This window comes from Propithecus coquereli, unplaced genomic scaffold, assembly GCF_000956105.1.
Source record: "Propithecus coquereli isolate 6110/MARCELLA unplaced genomic scaffold, Pcoq_1.0 Scaffold34, whole genome shotgun sequence".
NCBI classification, from domain to species: Eukaryota; Metazoa; Chordata; class Mammalia; order Primates; family Indriidae; genus Propithecus; species Propithecus coquereli.
The window spans coordinates 12302826-12320539 of NW_012149063.1; the positions used below are offsets into that span (position 1 = coordinate 12302826).

Genomic DNA, 17714 nt, shown 5'->3' on the forward strand with positions numbered 1-17714 from the left:
GAAAATCTAAGATCTCAGAGGCAATATTTTATTTCAAAAGTAATAAATAATATGGTCACATATTAATTGGTGAGAGTTACAATGATGAAAGCCCTTAAAACTCATAAAAAAAATGGAATGATTTCACAGGCTGTTCGTATATCTCACAATTTTATGTTTTCCAATGACCTATTAATCTAAATTAAAAATTAAATACACATTAACTCACCAACAGTGATAAAGATAACTTTAAGGCTAAGAAAAAGCACTAATCACAAAGAATTTCAAATAAATGTTATCAAGCAGTCCAGAAGTTTTCCTAATTATAAACAATATAGCTGTGTTTCAGTTTAAAGACTAATATACACCTAGCTTCACCAAAACACTTGGAAAAAAAATCATCCATTACTTATTTTGTTTAAAACATAACATGAAACTTGTAATAAATCCTCTTTTTGTTTTTTTTTAAAGGGTGACCACCTGAAAAAGGTTCATTCTCAGCACCATTCTGATACCTATCTCATTAATGAAGCAAAAATGTCTTTAAACCTAAAGGGTTCACCTATTTTGGCCTTCAATTACAAATGAAAAACCACTAATATTCATTATAATAGTTTAATAAACAATTAGAAACATTATCGGAAAAAACACTTTGTCAATGAAAAAAAAGTCTCTGATGCAATGAGTATTTGATCATTTTATTCCCAAAATATAAGCAAGACTTACATCCCGTTCTGGTGAAACTGTTCTCTTCAAATAATTTTATGTGGAGGACCTTGAGATGTATCAATTATAAAACATGTTACAAAGAAGACATTTTTAAAATTTACAAATACAAACCAGTACTTTATACAAGAATTCTCTATAAAGTTCACCAATCGATGTAAAAAATAATCTGTTTCAACTTAATATAAGGCATGTCCAGTTTATGTCATTTTGTAGAATTATTTTTGCTTTGCTGGAGACTTTTCCCTTCGCCGCTCCTGATTTTTCTTTGATTCTCTGGATTGTTCAGAGTACCTGCTAGATTTTTCCCATTGCCTCTCGGCACCATTCTGATACCTATCCTCATCACTTCTAGAGCCTGAATGTTTTCTATCTGTTTCCCTTGACTTTGATCTATCTTTTCTTCTAAAATTTTCACTGTCCTTATTTCGGTGTCTGTGCCTCTCATTCTCAGAAAAAGAATGTCTTCTCTCTTCTCTCTTCTTTTTAGGATCACCATGCTTATTTTCCAAATCTATGTGCATTTCTTGGTCTCTGTCATTCACGACTCTACTGTAATTATTTCGTTCAGGAGGAACACCTCTGTCGGACATGTATTTCCTTATGGGATCTCTCCAATTTGCATCTCTTGAATTTTGATCTCTGTGTTTTTCTGACCTTCTCTCTCTCTCAGTCCTTGTTTCCTGGTGCCTTTGTTCTAGTCTTCTTTCTTCGTGTTTCCTATCATTTGTTTGCTGGCTCCTGATCAATTTATCTACTTCTTTACTTCTGGTCTTCTTTTGTCCCTTCTTTCTTGTTTTTTTAGCTGCATTTGTAAAATGAAACACAGTTAGTTTTTGTTTTTGTCTTAATTTCATAATTTAACTATCACATTTACTGATACATTGTAGGTTTACTAATTCAGATAAACTGGATGCAAAGCCAAGTTGATTGAATGGAAAGTATGATGACAGAACATTTTACAAAATGCATAATTTTTAAGAATATACCATATCTCAACATTAGTTACCAAAGTACTATTTTGATCCTTAGACTCAAGACAGTAAGCAGAAGCTTTAAATAAACTATCGAAATGCTGTAAAAATTTGTATGAAGTGACTAGAATGGTACATTTCCGCTTACATATTTTATTTAAAAATGAAAATTCCAGCCCATGTGTATGTATCATATGAAATATTATGTCAGGTCTGGTACATAATCAAAATACAATGATCACACACATCAGCACCATCACTTCCTAAACGTGAGAGGAGTAGAATTGGGTTTGCTTGACAGCACAAACATACATTTCTCAGATGAAAAACTCTTCCTACAAAAAAACAATAGTTCTGCTCTCTGATGCGATTGTAGAGGCACTGACTGCACTAGTAAGAGAAGATGTGTTAAGATACAGTCACAGGCTTTATGAGACTTGGTTTGGTTTCACAAAGGCTTGGTTTCTGAAAAAACTCTCTAAAAATGCCTTCAACTATTTAATTTTACTGATATAACCACAAATATAAATATAAAATAATTATACTGAAATAACATCACTTTAAGCTATAAAACAAATTTAATCAATTTATCTGTGTTTTTTAATTTAGGTACATAAATAAAGGTGCTGAAATGACCAACATTTCTGTCAAATTGACATGTATACAGAAAGAAGAAAATATGGTAGAAAATTGCCTCTCCTCACCCTAACTCTACCCAAACCTCACTGTGCCAATCTCTCATTTCTTCTGCTAAATGCCTACCCTTGGCACACAGTACAGTCAGTTGGTCTGCCACTAAGGACCTATTTCTCTGGTTCCTATCAAACAGCTCAGCTGAGCTGCAGCTACCCAAGCAGAAGCCATCTGGCTCTGTGCTAAACCAACGTCTCTCTGACCCTACTCTACATCACTCTCAGGGCTTTATTGACATTAAAACCCAGCCATTTAACAACATGCAATCTCCTCTCCCTTTGCTATGTTTGTTTTACAATCTCCTAATTTGGGGGAAGTTCATACTGCTTTTATGCTATTTAATATTTTATTAATAAAACAAAGTTCTCTACTGAAATTGTATGATAAGTCAAATTAATTTCGAATCAGCAAGTTTCCTTATTGCAGCAATTCATGCTGTGTTATCATCTGTTCTCAAAATGGATATCATGAAATAACAAATTCTGTAGAATTTAAAAAGGCAAATGTTAAATGAACAATGTTTATATATTTCAGTTCAAGAATAAAAGTTCCTGTAAGCAAATGGAATCTTGCTCTGATAATACAAAACACAAAGAGCCCCACAATTCTGGATGCCACATAGTATACAAAAAATCTTTGAAATGTTAGTAACAAGCTAGGGAACACAAGTACAAAGATCAGTCTTCTAACTTAAGGCTACAGGGAAAAGTACTACTTCAATGAAATATGGCATTAAAAAAAAACGAAAACAAAAACACAAGAATGACATGCATTTTGGACAAGCAGACAATCCTTGTTTTGACCAAGATACTATAACAGAAGAAAGCAGAATTGACCTTGTGTGAAACAACATATACCTTTTCAGAACATGTGAACCAGAATCAAACTTTGAAAAAATCTTTTACTGCAGCATTTCCACTTCTAAGTAGGATAGAGAAGACAGTAAAAAACCTGTGCTCCTGCTGAAAACAACTCGAAATGCCAGATAAAATTTTTAAATCTTCCGTTGAAAGGCACTAAAGATCTGGAACAACTTGTGATGCTATAATGGAAGGAAGTGATCAAAAAAAGGATAGGGATAGGTCAAAAGTACACAGAAGTCAAGCTGAAGGAACTCCTAATTGCCAAAGCTGAAATGATTTGAACAAATGATTGCATTGAACTTTAACCCAAAGGTATAAGATAAATAACCATGAGTCCATAGTGATATAAATATATAGTTGAATAAATAAATAATCGAGGAAAGAAGGACAACTCTTTCTTACAGAAGAAATGAAATTACTAGATGTAAAAGAAAATAGAAAAATAGAAAATCACCATTAGAAAAACACCATAGCAGTAAGTGTCGCAGACAAGATCCAAAGACAGATAGTAAAATTAGTGAGTAAAAGCTGGAGGACAAAGATTTGCACAGTATCAAATTACCCCCTACAAGACATTAATTTTACAGAGAAAAACAGTTTCCATGAAGACATCCAGCAGACACCACCTCACTCAAGTGATCAAAGTTATGGTCACCAAAAATAAAATGTATCAATACGATAAACCCCTTGAGGAGATGCACTAAAAAGGCCATACCATTTCCATGGTATTCTTGCCCAAAATACCTAACCTCATTCTAATCATGTGAGGATATCAAACAAACCTCTGCAATGAGGACAGCTACAAAAATAAGTGACCAGAGGACTTCAGAAGTGACAAGGCCAATAAGAACAAGGAAAGCCTAGAGGAAGTATAATAGACTGCAGAAGACTGAAGAGAATATTATTAAATGTGAGAATCCTGAAATAAGGAAAAGAACATTAGGGGAAATACTGGTCAAATTCAAATAAGATCTGTGGTCTAGTTAAAATTAATGATCCCCAATGTTAATTTCCATCATTGAACTATGGTTATGTAAGATGCTAACATTAGGGGATGTTGGATGAGGTATATGAAAATTCTCTGTGCTATCTTTGCAACTTTCCTATAAAATTCATTCAAGATAAAAAGTTAAAAAGTAAAAGTCATCAGAGAGCTAGTGAAAAAACAAGGACTAGAAGAGCCAAAATTGATGAGAAGGCAGAAGCATAGAGAAGTTAGCTGACGTTTATAGCCACTTTCTCCCGGGCAGCATCTGCTGATTCAGGGCTGCCGCTGAGGGGCAGGAAGACAGCAGAGCTCTGGAACCCTTGCAGGGCTATAGAGACAAGAATGGGGCTGGTTATTTGCAATACATGTATGTGCAAAAGATATATATCCAAAATACATAAGGAACTCCTGCAAATCAAAAGAAAAGATGACTTAATAGAAAAAAACTGACAAAGACTTGAGAAGTCACTTAACAATAACAAAATATTCAAATGGCCAATAAGATACAAAATGGTGTTCAACTTCAACAGTGATCAGGAAATGCAAATTAAAACTAAAACCACAACGTAATACCACTACACATCCAACACAATGGCTAAAATGAAAAAGACAGTCAATGTGAAGTGTTAGTGAGGTTGGGAGCTACGGAACTCTCATATGTGGCTGGTGGAGTGCACGCTGGAATAACCACTTGGAAAACTGGCAGTATTTACTGAAGCTAAATACACGCACACCTTACAACACAGTGATTCTACCTAAAAATATATATACCCAATAAAAATGTGTACATATTAATAAAATACATAAATACACACACATATATATGTATATAGCTATCAAAAGATAGGTACAAGAGTACACATGGAAACACTATTTGTAAATCTAAATGTCCATAGAGTGAAAAGTGTAAATATACTGTGATATATTCATATATTGGAAAACTATATGGCAATGGGAATGGATGAATCTCACAAGCACAATATTGAAAAAAATAAGCCAGACACACAGGAGTCTATAATACATAATTCTAAAGTTAAAAACAGGCAAGACTAACCTATGGAATTACAAATAGAATAGTAGCCACCATAAGGACGGAAGGGTAGTAACTGGGAGAGGGAACATGGAGAACCTCTGGGGTACTGATAATTTTTGATGTGGGTGCTAGTTATATGGATGTGTTTGTTCTCTTTATGAAAATTTATATAGCATCTCAGTATTATAAATGTAAGACACTACAGACTGCAACAGTGATAGATGATTATTTACATTATTAATTGTGGCTTTTAAACAACTGAACTCTAAAATAAATAAGCAATCAAATTATTTTCTTCTCTCATTATAAATATCACCAGAAATATACTTGTTAGAAAAGAGCAAGATAAATTATGAATGAGCTTCACTACCTGGGGCAGAGTTGTGACTGCCGGCAGATGAAGAACCGCTCTCTTCACTGGAAGACTCTGAACTGCTGTTGCTGCTGTCGGCATCAGAGTCAGAGGAATCAGACTCTGAAGAGGAGGATGCTGAAGAGGAAGATGGGGAGGATTTATTTTGCTCAACATCTGGTTTCTGTGCCACGATGACCTTTGGTGTATTTTTGAGATGCTCACGCAATTCATCCCTAATGAAAAATATAATCTGTTAGATTCTGCTTCAAAGGCAATTGTGAGATAATTTCGTAAGTTGAAAATAAAATTCTAAAAATAATTCTTACGTTAAACCTCCAAGACCTATAGAAGTAAAGAAGTTGATGGCAAACCGAGTGTTTCTTGGATTATCTCGGGGTAATAATCCTTCAAAAAATGGCTGTAGGGTTCTAAAAAAGGAAAGGAAAATGAATAGAAGAGAATGGATTGCTAAAGACAAAAAGGCAAAATCCTTACACCAGTTTTCAGATTTTCTATATATTAAATTAGCAAATGAAATATGAACAAGTGGTTTATTCCATTTATTAGGTTAGGCTACATGCTATCTAAATGAAATGAATAGGGTCAGATAATAATTTACTAAACCTGATCTCTACAATTATGCCACAGAGGAGGTTTTTTAACAATTTTTTGGTATGCAAACCAACACACATAGAAAAGATAAATGTATACACACACATATGCACACACATGTGAATATACATATAGCATGCATGTATACATATGTATTAATATATACATTGGTTTGTACAAAAAATTTTAAAAACCTCTGCTGTGTGTACATATATTATATATATATATACACACACATGCACTCATACACAGCATGTGCAAAACACTAGGGGAGAAGGGGAAGTAGTCAACAAAAGGGAGATATCAAGGTTGAAGACAACATATAATTACAAAATCTACAAAGTAAGATGAACAGAAAGATAGTAATAATACAGTGTGGTTTTGAGTGTCACACTGAATTACTTCTCAGTGGAATTAGGGAAAACTGTCTCGTAGAAAAAAGAAAAATACCGAGAAAAAGAATGTTTAAGAGTTTGCTAGACAGATCAAGAAAAGAGGGGACTGCCAGCAGTGGAAACACAGGTAAGGAAGCATGAAAGAGCCAGATGTGCTTAACAAGCCTGGAAATTTGGCTGTGGCAGCAGCGCAGCTTACTGAAGAGCACACAGATGAGCCTGGTCAGGTAGACAGGGGCCAAATACATGAAGCCAAGAGAAGTGGATGGAGTAGTGCAGAGACAGTTTGTGGAAGTCAGCATAGACCTTTGGTCAACCTAGCCCTGGAGAGGCAGGCTGAGAAGGAGACAGAGACTGAGGAGAGGAATGAGAGAAAACTGAGGAGCCACAGAGAGCAAGTGGTCGACTGTGTGAGTGAGGCAGAGGAGTGAGGGGCCTGAAGACTGAGGAAGACTACTAGATTTGGCAAGTGGTCATGGAGAAATCCGAAAGGATGATTTCAGTAATGTGAACCGTGCAGAATTCAATCTAAGAGGCAACGAGCAACCTGAATAAACAGGAAATAAGGCAGTTGAGAGAGAGATTACATAATAGTTCTGGAACAGGACTCTAGTTCCATGTACTAATTTGAACAATTACATGACTAATATTTACCTGTATATATTCATAATTTTCCACTGATAATAAAATATTAGTTATCATTCTCAGGCTTAAAATTAGGGTAAAAATGAAAAAAACTATAATTATCACTGGAGAATTCCAGTGAGCATGCAAAAATAATTTAGTTCTAACTAAATTAAAAACACATTAATTCTGCCTTCTTTCCACCTGAACTAAAAACTATTATTAAAAGTTGCATGTTGTCCTATGCCACATAACATGAGGTTCAGAGCAGTGACTAATGGATGAAGTCCTAGAGGGCTTAACATTTGCTTTTACGACCAGAGGTGGACTTATGTCTACTAAAGTGGGGGAAAACCCAAGGTCAGTAAGAATAAAAAGTGCTTAATGAGAAACTTACTCATCCTTTAATCTTGCATTAAGTTTAGGGAGACCCATGTATTCACACAGTTCCTGGAAAAATATTTTAACAAAAATTCTACTGGATGATGTGGTGGTTTCTTCACTCAGTTTTATACATTCAAGAACCTGATAATTAAAATAAAAAAGGACAATTTTATTTTGATTTTCAAAAGACAGGACAAAGTGACCAGTATTGATAAGTTTAAGTGTTTCTCAAAATTATGATTTATCCTATTCTTCAACCAGAATTATCTCTGAATATCTTCCCTTATGCTGATATAAAGTTTAAGATTACTTCTCTATACTAATTTTCAAAATGTTAAGATGCTACAGAAATAGATTTCATTCTCTTTCTTGAGTAATGTGCTTTTTATAGCAGGAAAGATATCCTGCCTTGAGCATATAAAGTTGAAGCAAAGATTACTAGCTCCTGAACTTCACTCATCAAAATGTGGTGTCTATGAGGGCTTGGGGCAAAATGCCACTTAGAGCATTAGGCTATAGTTTTGTATAGTACATACAATACACAATAAAAGTAGACAGAAAGAATGATGGTTTATTCTGAATACTAAGATTGTGGCTTAAAAATTTAAACTTCTAGAGAGATATTTTAGGGCAAATAAAAATAAACGTAACCTCCAGTTTTTAAGGGTTATGTGTTCTAGGAACCCATTTGTTTCTCAATTGCTTAAAATTTTGACCTTCTTTTCTCAAAGAGGGGAAAAAAAAAAAAGTCAAAAATTAATATAATTAGGCTCCTGTGTTAGCTTACAAATGCCTATTAATGTAGCCGGACATACTTAGTATTTAAAGTACTACAAAAATTTACCCAATGTTTATAACCTTGATGATATTGCCTCATTCTACCATTAGGTATGGTATTCTACAATGTGATCCTCATCTTTCTTTCCTCCTGGATGTAATTTCTTTCTTTAAAAAAAGTAACTGCTTTAGTAACTTTGCTTTTATAAGCACACAGGCAGTGGCTAAATAGTGATGGTTGAATGAATAGCAGCTGTACACTAAATGCCAGCTTAATGAACGCATTTCAAATTCTGATCCAGTGCACATTTCCCCGTCAAGAATTTATCTTTCCTTGTTCTAAGTATCACTACATGATACCCTCCCTATCATTTACCCAACCTCAATATCTGCTAAGAAGAACACATCCCACTAGGACAATCATTCCTCTTGAATCCTAACAAGAGGACCCATTGAGAGCTACTTCCTTAGGAAACAGAAATTCAGAGACACATTTGCCACCAAAATTATGGCAAATATATATATGAGTGTACACACATTAAGTGTGTACACAGAGAAGATGAAAATCTGTAATATTTTTCCTGAAAATACTCCTAGCCATCACTATGAAAACACACTGTGATGTTTAGACTTAATATAATCCAAGACAGTATTTCTTATGTATTATTTACTTAGCTTTTTGATTCCATATTACATGAACATAATCTAAAAGATAGCAGTTCTACTAAAAGTTTACTACACATTGCATTTTAAAGCACATTTCCTAACAGGATAAATATGGCTAGCTTATACTAATACCTATTAAAGAATAACAGGCAATTAGGAAGAAAGCATAAATATTGACCCATCTACTTACACTCCATGGAAGTGAATCGGTGTATAAAAGGTGAGCAAACATCTTGGCAACATTTCTCAATTTGTTTGTTTCCAAGCGATGGATGGTATCATACTGTTCTTTGAATATACTTTCAAAAGATTCCATGTATTCTTTTTTTAGCATGCAAAATCTCTAATAAATAAAAAAACTGAATGTCAGCACTATTAAAAATTTAATGTCAATATAATTATGAACATATTAAATCCTCCTAAACTTACTGAATCAAAACTCAGTATCTTATATATCTTCAAAGAACACACATTACATCATTAAATCTTTTTGTGGTGTATGATGCTCAAAAGTGGTTAGTATATACGGCTTCTATCTACCTGAAGTTATATGCCAAAACAAAATGATATATGTAGCTGACACATACATCTGTATATATACATATATACTTCTACCCTGTGGGTAGAGCTTGGATTTAAAAAAAAATAGCTTAGCTCATGCTTTACTTGTGTTGCCTGAACATGTATTTAACTTTAGTAACTGCTTTGAGAGTTTGAAAAGACAGCATTTAATTGTCCTCTACTGGGAAGCTGTTACAAAGCATATAAAATTTCAAAAAGTTCTAGAAAAATGATATGCAAAGTTAAGGAACTGCAAAAATAAAAAGGAAAAGGAGGACACTGAAGAGAGTGGGAAACCCAAGAAAGAAGAGAACAATTTGCTTGTAGTAAAGATATGCTATTATATTAGACCACACCACAAAACAGAATAATTAATTCACAATATTCATGTTATAAATTCCCTTAGTGTCTATTAAATTCCAACATGAAAAACAACGATGGAACTCACCCCAGCTAATAAGCCAAAAAATTTCTCATACGTCCTTTGTTGGGCACAGCAATCAAGTATCATGTTGCAGAGTTCTTTCTATTTGGAAAAAACATTACATTAGTGACTCAAAACACAATGGGGATCTATACTGTATAATTTACCAATATGATAGCAACTGCCTGCATCTTTAAATAAGGGTTTAAAATACTTCAAAAACTCTCTGAACTTAAGTAATTAGGACAAAATAAAAACCTTAATCTACGTTTAAGCATACAATTTTTGAAAGCCTTTGGTCTGGCAGACAGCTCCCACAGTCATTTATGCTAATTAGATTAATTATAAAATTCTAAATTCATATAAGTATGAACCACTTTAAGAAAACCTGGTATATGAAACAGATACACCAGGGAAAGATGGCATATATTGCATTCTTAAAGGATTCTATGCAGAACTCTCTTAAATATAGTCTCACCAACACAACATCTAACAGTTCATCTAACAATACATCTCCCAAAAATACAAACTCAATTGCTAAGGAATATATTTAGTTAGTATGGAAAAGGCGGAACATGATGTATCTTTACAGAATCATAAAGGGGCAGAACTTCAATGTTAACATAAATTACCTTCTGGTTAATAAAGAAAAAATGTATTTAAAAGAACAACAAAAAACCCCACCTCTGTGGCTGAATCTTCTCACCTCACAATAAGTGTTATGCATATAGATCTACCTATAGATGGATCTATACAAATAATCATTCAATAACTTCTAGAATAATATATTGTCCAATCAGCTGTTCAGATACCTTGAAAGCCTTTCTCCGAAAATTCTACTGAATTAACGATTAGGAAGTACCATCATCACAAATGATTGATATTTAACTAATAAGAAATTTTTAATTAATGAAAATTATTTATTAATTCCTGAAATAATCATAATGAAACATATACTGATTATAGTAATTTCATAGATGAAGAAACTCAAGTAACATAAAGTGAATAGAGACAAAATGAAAAAGGCATAAATTCATTCTCTGATAACCACTATAGAATTGACTAAACATCTTTTTCTTCAAAACATTTATCAGAAAGTTAAAAAAAATTTTCCCCAAATATAGTAACTGCAACATATTTATTTGCTTTCTAGAAACAAAAAGCATGCCCATAAAAATCAAATGTATATTCTTTTAGTTAATTTTTACCTTTGTATTTTCAATTAACAATTTTGACATTTTGTCATATTTAAAAAGATGGGATGCAACCTAAGTAAAAATTGTAAAAACAAAAACAAAAACAAAAACAAAAAAAGAACTAGGTCAATAAGCATTTACTGCACATATCAATGTAAACAGTTTGTGTCAGAGACTCCAGGGGAAGGACTCAGGGCAAGAACCCAGAGGAAGCATAGAACAGACACTCTAAAAACTGTGCTGTCCAACATAGCAGCAACTAACTACATGTGGTTATTTAACTTTAAATTATTTAAAATTTAAATTTTAGTTTCTTAGTCACATTGGTCATATTCAGAGCACTCAAAAGCCATATGTGACTAATGTCTACCATACTGGAGGGTAGAGAATATACTTCTATCGCTGCAAAAAGTTCTATTGGATGGCACTGCTCTAGGTGTTGGTAATTTACTCAAGGAACAATCTACTCAAAGGCCTCGCTTTACAATCACAAGGTTCCTTTCAGATGCCATTATATGGCCAGATTTTTTTTTAAAAAAGATTAGTTTCAAGTTAATTAAAAAAATGTTTAAAAATGTGTAAGTTCTGAAAAGGTGTACTCTATCAAAATCTTACACAGTACTAAAAACTTCAAAAGTTTAGGCTTTTCTAAATTCTGCTAAATTTATGTTAACTTGATATATTAAACTTCATTTTCAACTTTTTCTACCAACATTGTGTTTTACAATAATATAGCAGTTAATTGGGTTTTAAACAATAAAACATAGTAATATGCTGATAGCACTGCTAATAGTTAGCACTACTTGCAAAACAAATTACTCTCTTCCCTAGACTAAATGCAATTATAAGTTATTCCCTCTGGCTTGTAATTAAATATTTTAACATTTTAATTAAATATTACAGCAATTTTAGGAGTCTTCTGAGTGCATGAAAATAGATGTACTAAGATATGCTTCCAAATATTATCAAACTATGTTGAGGTTAGCTCTAGAATAACTATCCTCTGGATTAATATCAATAAAATTTATAATTACTTAATTATATTCCTCAAATAATGTGACAAGATCATACAGTAATTTCAGTGTCAATTATAATTTAAAGATTAATTTACTAATTTATTTCCTTCCAATGATGACATACCAAGTGCAGCCAGAGTACAAATAGGTACTCTATTATTAATATACCAATAAAGAAACTTTGAAAGGGAAAATGTTTTAAATTTGAAAAGAATAAACTTTTCTCAAAATTCCATATCATGGCATTTCAAGAATGAATCTATAACCTAGATAAAAGATTTGCAAACTTTTTCGGTAAGGGACCAGTTAGTAAATATTTTACTGCTGATACTATAAAACTACTTAATCATGCTGTGTTATGAAAACAGCCATACACAATATATCAATGAATGAGTGTGGCTGTATTCCAACAAACTTTATTTATAAAAACAGGCAGCAGGCCTGAACCAGTCTGTTAACCCCCGTAACACATCATATTCAAAGCCTTAAGACAAAGAACTTACATCTTATAATGGCTTAGCTCAGATAATCAAGAAGATCTAGAAGAACCAGAAACTAAATGGCCTTTTAGGGCTGATACATTCACTGCAGCATCGGTGCCTGGTCTACCACATGTAAAGTAAGGTGCGAAAAACAAAACCACCAAAGTGTTGGCACAGGTTCTAAGGACCTAAAATCTAGATGGGCAGGGAGCAATATACACAATCTACATTAAAAAAAGAAAAAACTAGAAGAAAAAATAAGAATCTATCAGCCTGCTCTTTATTATCCTTAGCATTAATATTCTGATACTTTGAACAGTGAAGTATACCAAGTTATAAGACAATGAGTTCCACAGGGCTAAGTGGGAGCTATATGTACTTTATAGATTACTGAATCTCTGAGACCTTGCAGAATGCCTGATACATAGTATATGCTGAATATGTTTTTTGTTGAATGAACATAATGAATGAAAAAAATAATACAGATTCTTCTATGTCAAACTAGAGCGATGTTAACAACATGTGCTGTGATCTTTGTAATTTCCACCACAAAAGAATGCTTCAATGTATAAAGAAGATGGAGCAGGTAATTCATTGAAGAACAAATTTCCTATTGTATTTAGGTCACAACTGGATTTACAGGAAAGCACTCAGAAATTCTACGTGAAGTGTGGTATTTCAGGACTCTTTCTCTTTTCCCACATCTCATTTAAGCAGACAATGTAATTCACTGGTGTAGCATCTATGAAATACCCCAGAGTACCTAAGTTTTGAGTTATTTTAAAATTATATAAAAGCTACTTTTAAAAATGAATATTTAGCACTGAGTTATTGTTTCACTTCATGAAACCTAACTATTAACTGTCTTAAATATTTTTATAACCAACATATATTTCCTAATAGAAGAAAACTACCAACGTACTGTTTGACTCTCAGGAAACTCCATTTTCAGCAATTTGTGAGCACATTCTTCAAAATCTAAACTGTGGAGATAAGATGATCACAATAGGTTAAAAGCTTGCAGCATAAACACTAGCACTCTTTTATATATAAGAATCTTATTTTAATAATTGTTTTGAATAATCTTTTAACTATAATTTCATGTTATTATATCATGTATATAAAGAAAACATAGCTCTTAACTCTAAAAGAGTGAAGTACCAACACATACTAAAACATGGGTGAACCTTGAATTATGTTAAGAAGCCAGACACGAAAGGGTATAAATAGTATGATTTCATTTACATAAAATATCCATGCAAATCCATAGACACAGAAAGTAGATTAAGGGAATAGGGAGTGATTGCTCAGGGTTGTTTTAGAGTGATGAAAATGTTCTGGAATTAGATAGTGGTGGTGATTGTACAACTTTGTGAATATATTAAAACCACTTACAATCATGCATCACTTAACAATGGGGACACTTTCTGAGAAATGCATTGTTAGGTGATTTCACCATTGTGCAAACATCATAGAGTCTACTTTTATAAACCTAGATGGTATACCCTACTACATACCTAGGCTGTATGGTATAGCCTGTTGGTCCTAGGCTACAAACCTCCACAGCATGTTACTGTACTGATTATTGTAGGCAACTATAACACAATGGCAAGTATTTGTGTATCTAGACATATCCAAACACAGAAAAGGTATGGTAAAAATACAGTATTATAACCTTAAGGGACCACCACAGTATATGGGGTCTGTCACTGACTGAAATGTCATTATGTGGCACATGAATGTCATCATACACTTTAAAGGGGTGAATTTTATAGTATGTGAATAAAATCTCAATTTTAAAAAGGCAAAAATAAAAAGAAAAAAGATGAAAGTACATACATCGATTTTTTATTATTCCCTCAAATGAACCAACCTCAAGCCATAACTAGTCAGATAAAAGGCTTTATATTATATATGATTTTCTTCATTTTAAGGTAAAAAAACAATAAAAAAATATGTAAGTTTCTCTCATTACTGCAACATCGTTATGTTTATCAAATGTTCTTCTGCTACAAATTGGTCACTAAAGCACAATGGTAGTAAATTCTTAAGTGTTAGCAGTATCTCTTCTGTCCAACATTAAAGGATAATAATGGTACATAAAGAATTTATTAACTGTTTTGATTTGATAATCTAGTAATACAGGATAAACCTAAGTACACTAAATCTCTGGAACTAGGTCCCAGATCTCAAAGAGTACTTTCTAATGGTCAAGGTATTCATGAGAGCTAGCTATTTTGTTCTACCTTGTTTTGTTAAATAAATCTAAGGAAGATTAGATCAATAACTATATTCAAAAGCTTAGATAAAACAATAGGTAGGATGCTTAACAATGAAGACAAAGAAATAAAAGCTTTAAAACATTAGTTTTTTCATAAATATTTATAACTAGCTAAAATGTATTTTTTTCATCAGTCACAAATGCACACCTAAATTAGTGACCACTGGAGGTAAAAACACCTATAGGATACTATCCTGATTTAGGTTTATACATAGTTAGGATTTCAGAAGGATTTAGAGATACTCTGATTCAACCCTCTCATTTTTATAGATGAGAAAAAAGTGATCATAGGTTTGTAAAACTTGTTCCTGGCCACAAAGTCCCTGAAGTAGGACTTGAACATTCTTATACTTTCTCACCCAATATTTTGTAAACAAAGGCTATAATTAATATTTAATTTGAAAAGTAGTTTCTTAGACTATATTACGTGTTTAGCGAAACCAGGAAAAGTCCTAATTAAGACAGGAGCAAACATAGGTTAAGTTTCTCGTGCTTACATTATAATAAAATCTGTGTGGAAGAGTAAATGATATATTCTATCTTATTGTAACTACACCTACTATTACTAGATATTACAAACTTATGTATTTCTCTTCCAAGTCGAGAAGAGGTGAAAGATGCTCCAGGAGCTCAGCATGACATCTAGTGCTTAATCACCATTTTTACAAGTTATTCTGGTTACTACCCAATCACAAGGGTTTCACATTTTATAAAAACTAAGTACAAAAATAGTAAATAAACAAAATAACTTGCAAGGAAAAACATATGCTTTTACAGCATTCATATGAATTGAATTTAAAATACTTTCAATGTACTTTACCTAAGAAATTAGCAATCTCAATTTGCTTATTGCTTTTTGATTCAGAAATAATGCTAATATATTTGTATCTTTTGTAGAATGTTCAAACCCTCATTTTTTTGGTAACAGCAGTATAAAATCATCACCCACTGAAAAATATGATTAGGAATTTAGTTTTGCAGTTCATCTGTATTTCTCAGCTTCTATTATTTATTTGGTTTCATAAGCACAACAGAGTAATAATCCAGAATGGTACAAGGCAATGGAATGAAAAGAAAACTAAAATGAAAAAGAAACCTACCAGGAAAGAGAATTTATAACAGGTAATATTAAATAATCACCTAACATTAACATTAAACTGTAGTTGATAAACTTCAATAATATAGCAATACCAAAAGTATAAAAAAAGATGTGACCTTTTTTCTAGCCTTTATAAAAACAGAATTAGTACTCAGACAAAAACCTTAAAATTTATGAAAAATGGGTTGGGCATGGTGGCCCACACCCATAATCCCAGCACTACAGAAGGCTGAGGCTGGGAGTTCGAGACCAGCCTAGGTAACATATTGAGGTCCTGTCTCTACAAAAAAAAATTTTTAAAAATTAGCCAGGCATACTACTGGTGCATGCCTATAGTCCTAGCTACTCAGGAGGCTGAGGCAGGAAAACCACTTGAGCCCAGGAGTTTGACGCTGCAGTGAGCTATGATCACACCACTGTACTCCAGCTTAGGCAATGAAGAGCCTCCTCCCTTAAAAAAAAAAAAAAAAAAAGAAAAGAAAAATGAAATTTGTGAAAAACAAGTCAAGTAGTAGATGAAGAAATTTCCTTTTATTTACTAAGTGCAGTATCAAGGAGAAAGGTAATTAAATGACAGCCTATTTTCCTTTTTGTTGTTTTATTTGAAAAGTATTTATTGACTCCCTACACTAAGATTGTTTTTAAATAACACTAATTATAATATTAAATGAATTAAATTTTCTTGGTATTTTAGTTCTTAGGTTGCTAAACCAAATGAATTCCAGGTTTAACACAAATTAAGTGACATTTACTAAATTACTGTCCTCTTTATATGATGCCAGTTTTTAAGCTGTATTTACAAATGATTTTGTTGATAGATCAACAAATGATTTTGTTGAAGAAACTTTAAATTGGGGAGGACACAGTAGTCTATCTCCCTCTGATGTTACAGCTTCAATAATGCGGTTAGACTAGAACATCATTTAAAAGCAAGAACAGAAAAGCATTATTTTCAATAGCAAAGACAACTGTGTAGTTTTATGTTTTATGTAAATAATATAGGGTAATTTAAAGAGCCGTAACAGTGAGAAGATAAGAGTACTGGTGAGATCAGTTAACAGAAAAAAACAACGAAATCCTCACACAATTCAGTCGCCAGAACAGTTTTGTTCCAAAGATTTTCAAAGGTGAACTGTTTGTATGAGATGCCCTCACAGCCATCTGACTTGACGATTACATTCTATTCTAGAATCCTAGCCCTGGTATACTACGAACATAAAACTTTTTTTAAAAAAATAAAACACTGGAAAAATAGACACTAAAAAATCTATAATCCAACCTCCCCCAAGATTACCACTGTTGATATGTTTATGTATTATTTCTAGAATCAGCCTATTTTTACAGTTAAAATAATACCACAAGCACAATTCTATACAGTTTTTTCCTACTTAACACTGTATCGGACCATTTGCCCATATTTAGAACCATTCTCCATTAACCTAATTTTCATTGGTGGCACAGACTGGACACTTTCGTTATTTGTGTTGGAAAATAATATTGTCTCCAAGTTTTTTTTGCACTAAGCAATTGTGTATATAATTCTGTCAATGTTTATTTCTTTGGAAATATAATAATGAAAAACAAAG

General features: G+C 32.7%; 1 protein-coding gene across 1 annotated transcript in view; it reads right to left on the minus strand.

The window, feature by feature from the left end:
• Positions 1-661: 661 nt before the first annotated feature.
• The window catches only part of CWC22 (CWC22 spliceosome-associated protein), a 55133-nt gene continuing 38080 nt past the window's right edge, over positions 662-17714 (minus strand). Inside the window, exons 12-18 of the mRNA XM_012650694.1 lie at positions 13671-13731; positions 10079-10156; positions 9260-9412; positions 7640-7767; positions 5938-6039; positions 5627-5844; positions 662-1510 (exon numbers count right to left, since the gene is read on the minus strand). Coding sequence (XP_012506148.1) covers positions 924-1510; positions 5627-5844; positions 5938-6039; positions 7640-7767; positions 9260-9412; positions 10079-10156; positions 13671-13731 — 1327 coding nt within the window. The 3' untranslated portion in view covers positions 662-923. The remainder of the gene's footprint in view (positions 1511-5626; positions 5845-5937; positions 6040-7639; positions 7768-9259; positions 9413-10078; positions 10157-13670; positions 13732-17714) is intronic.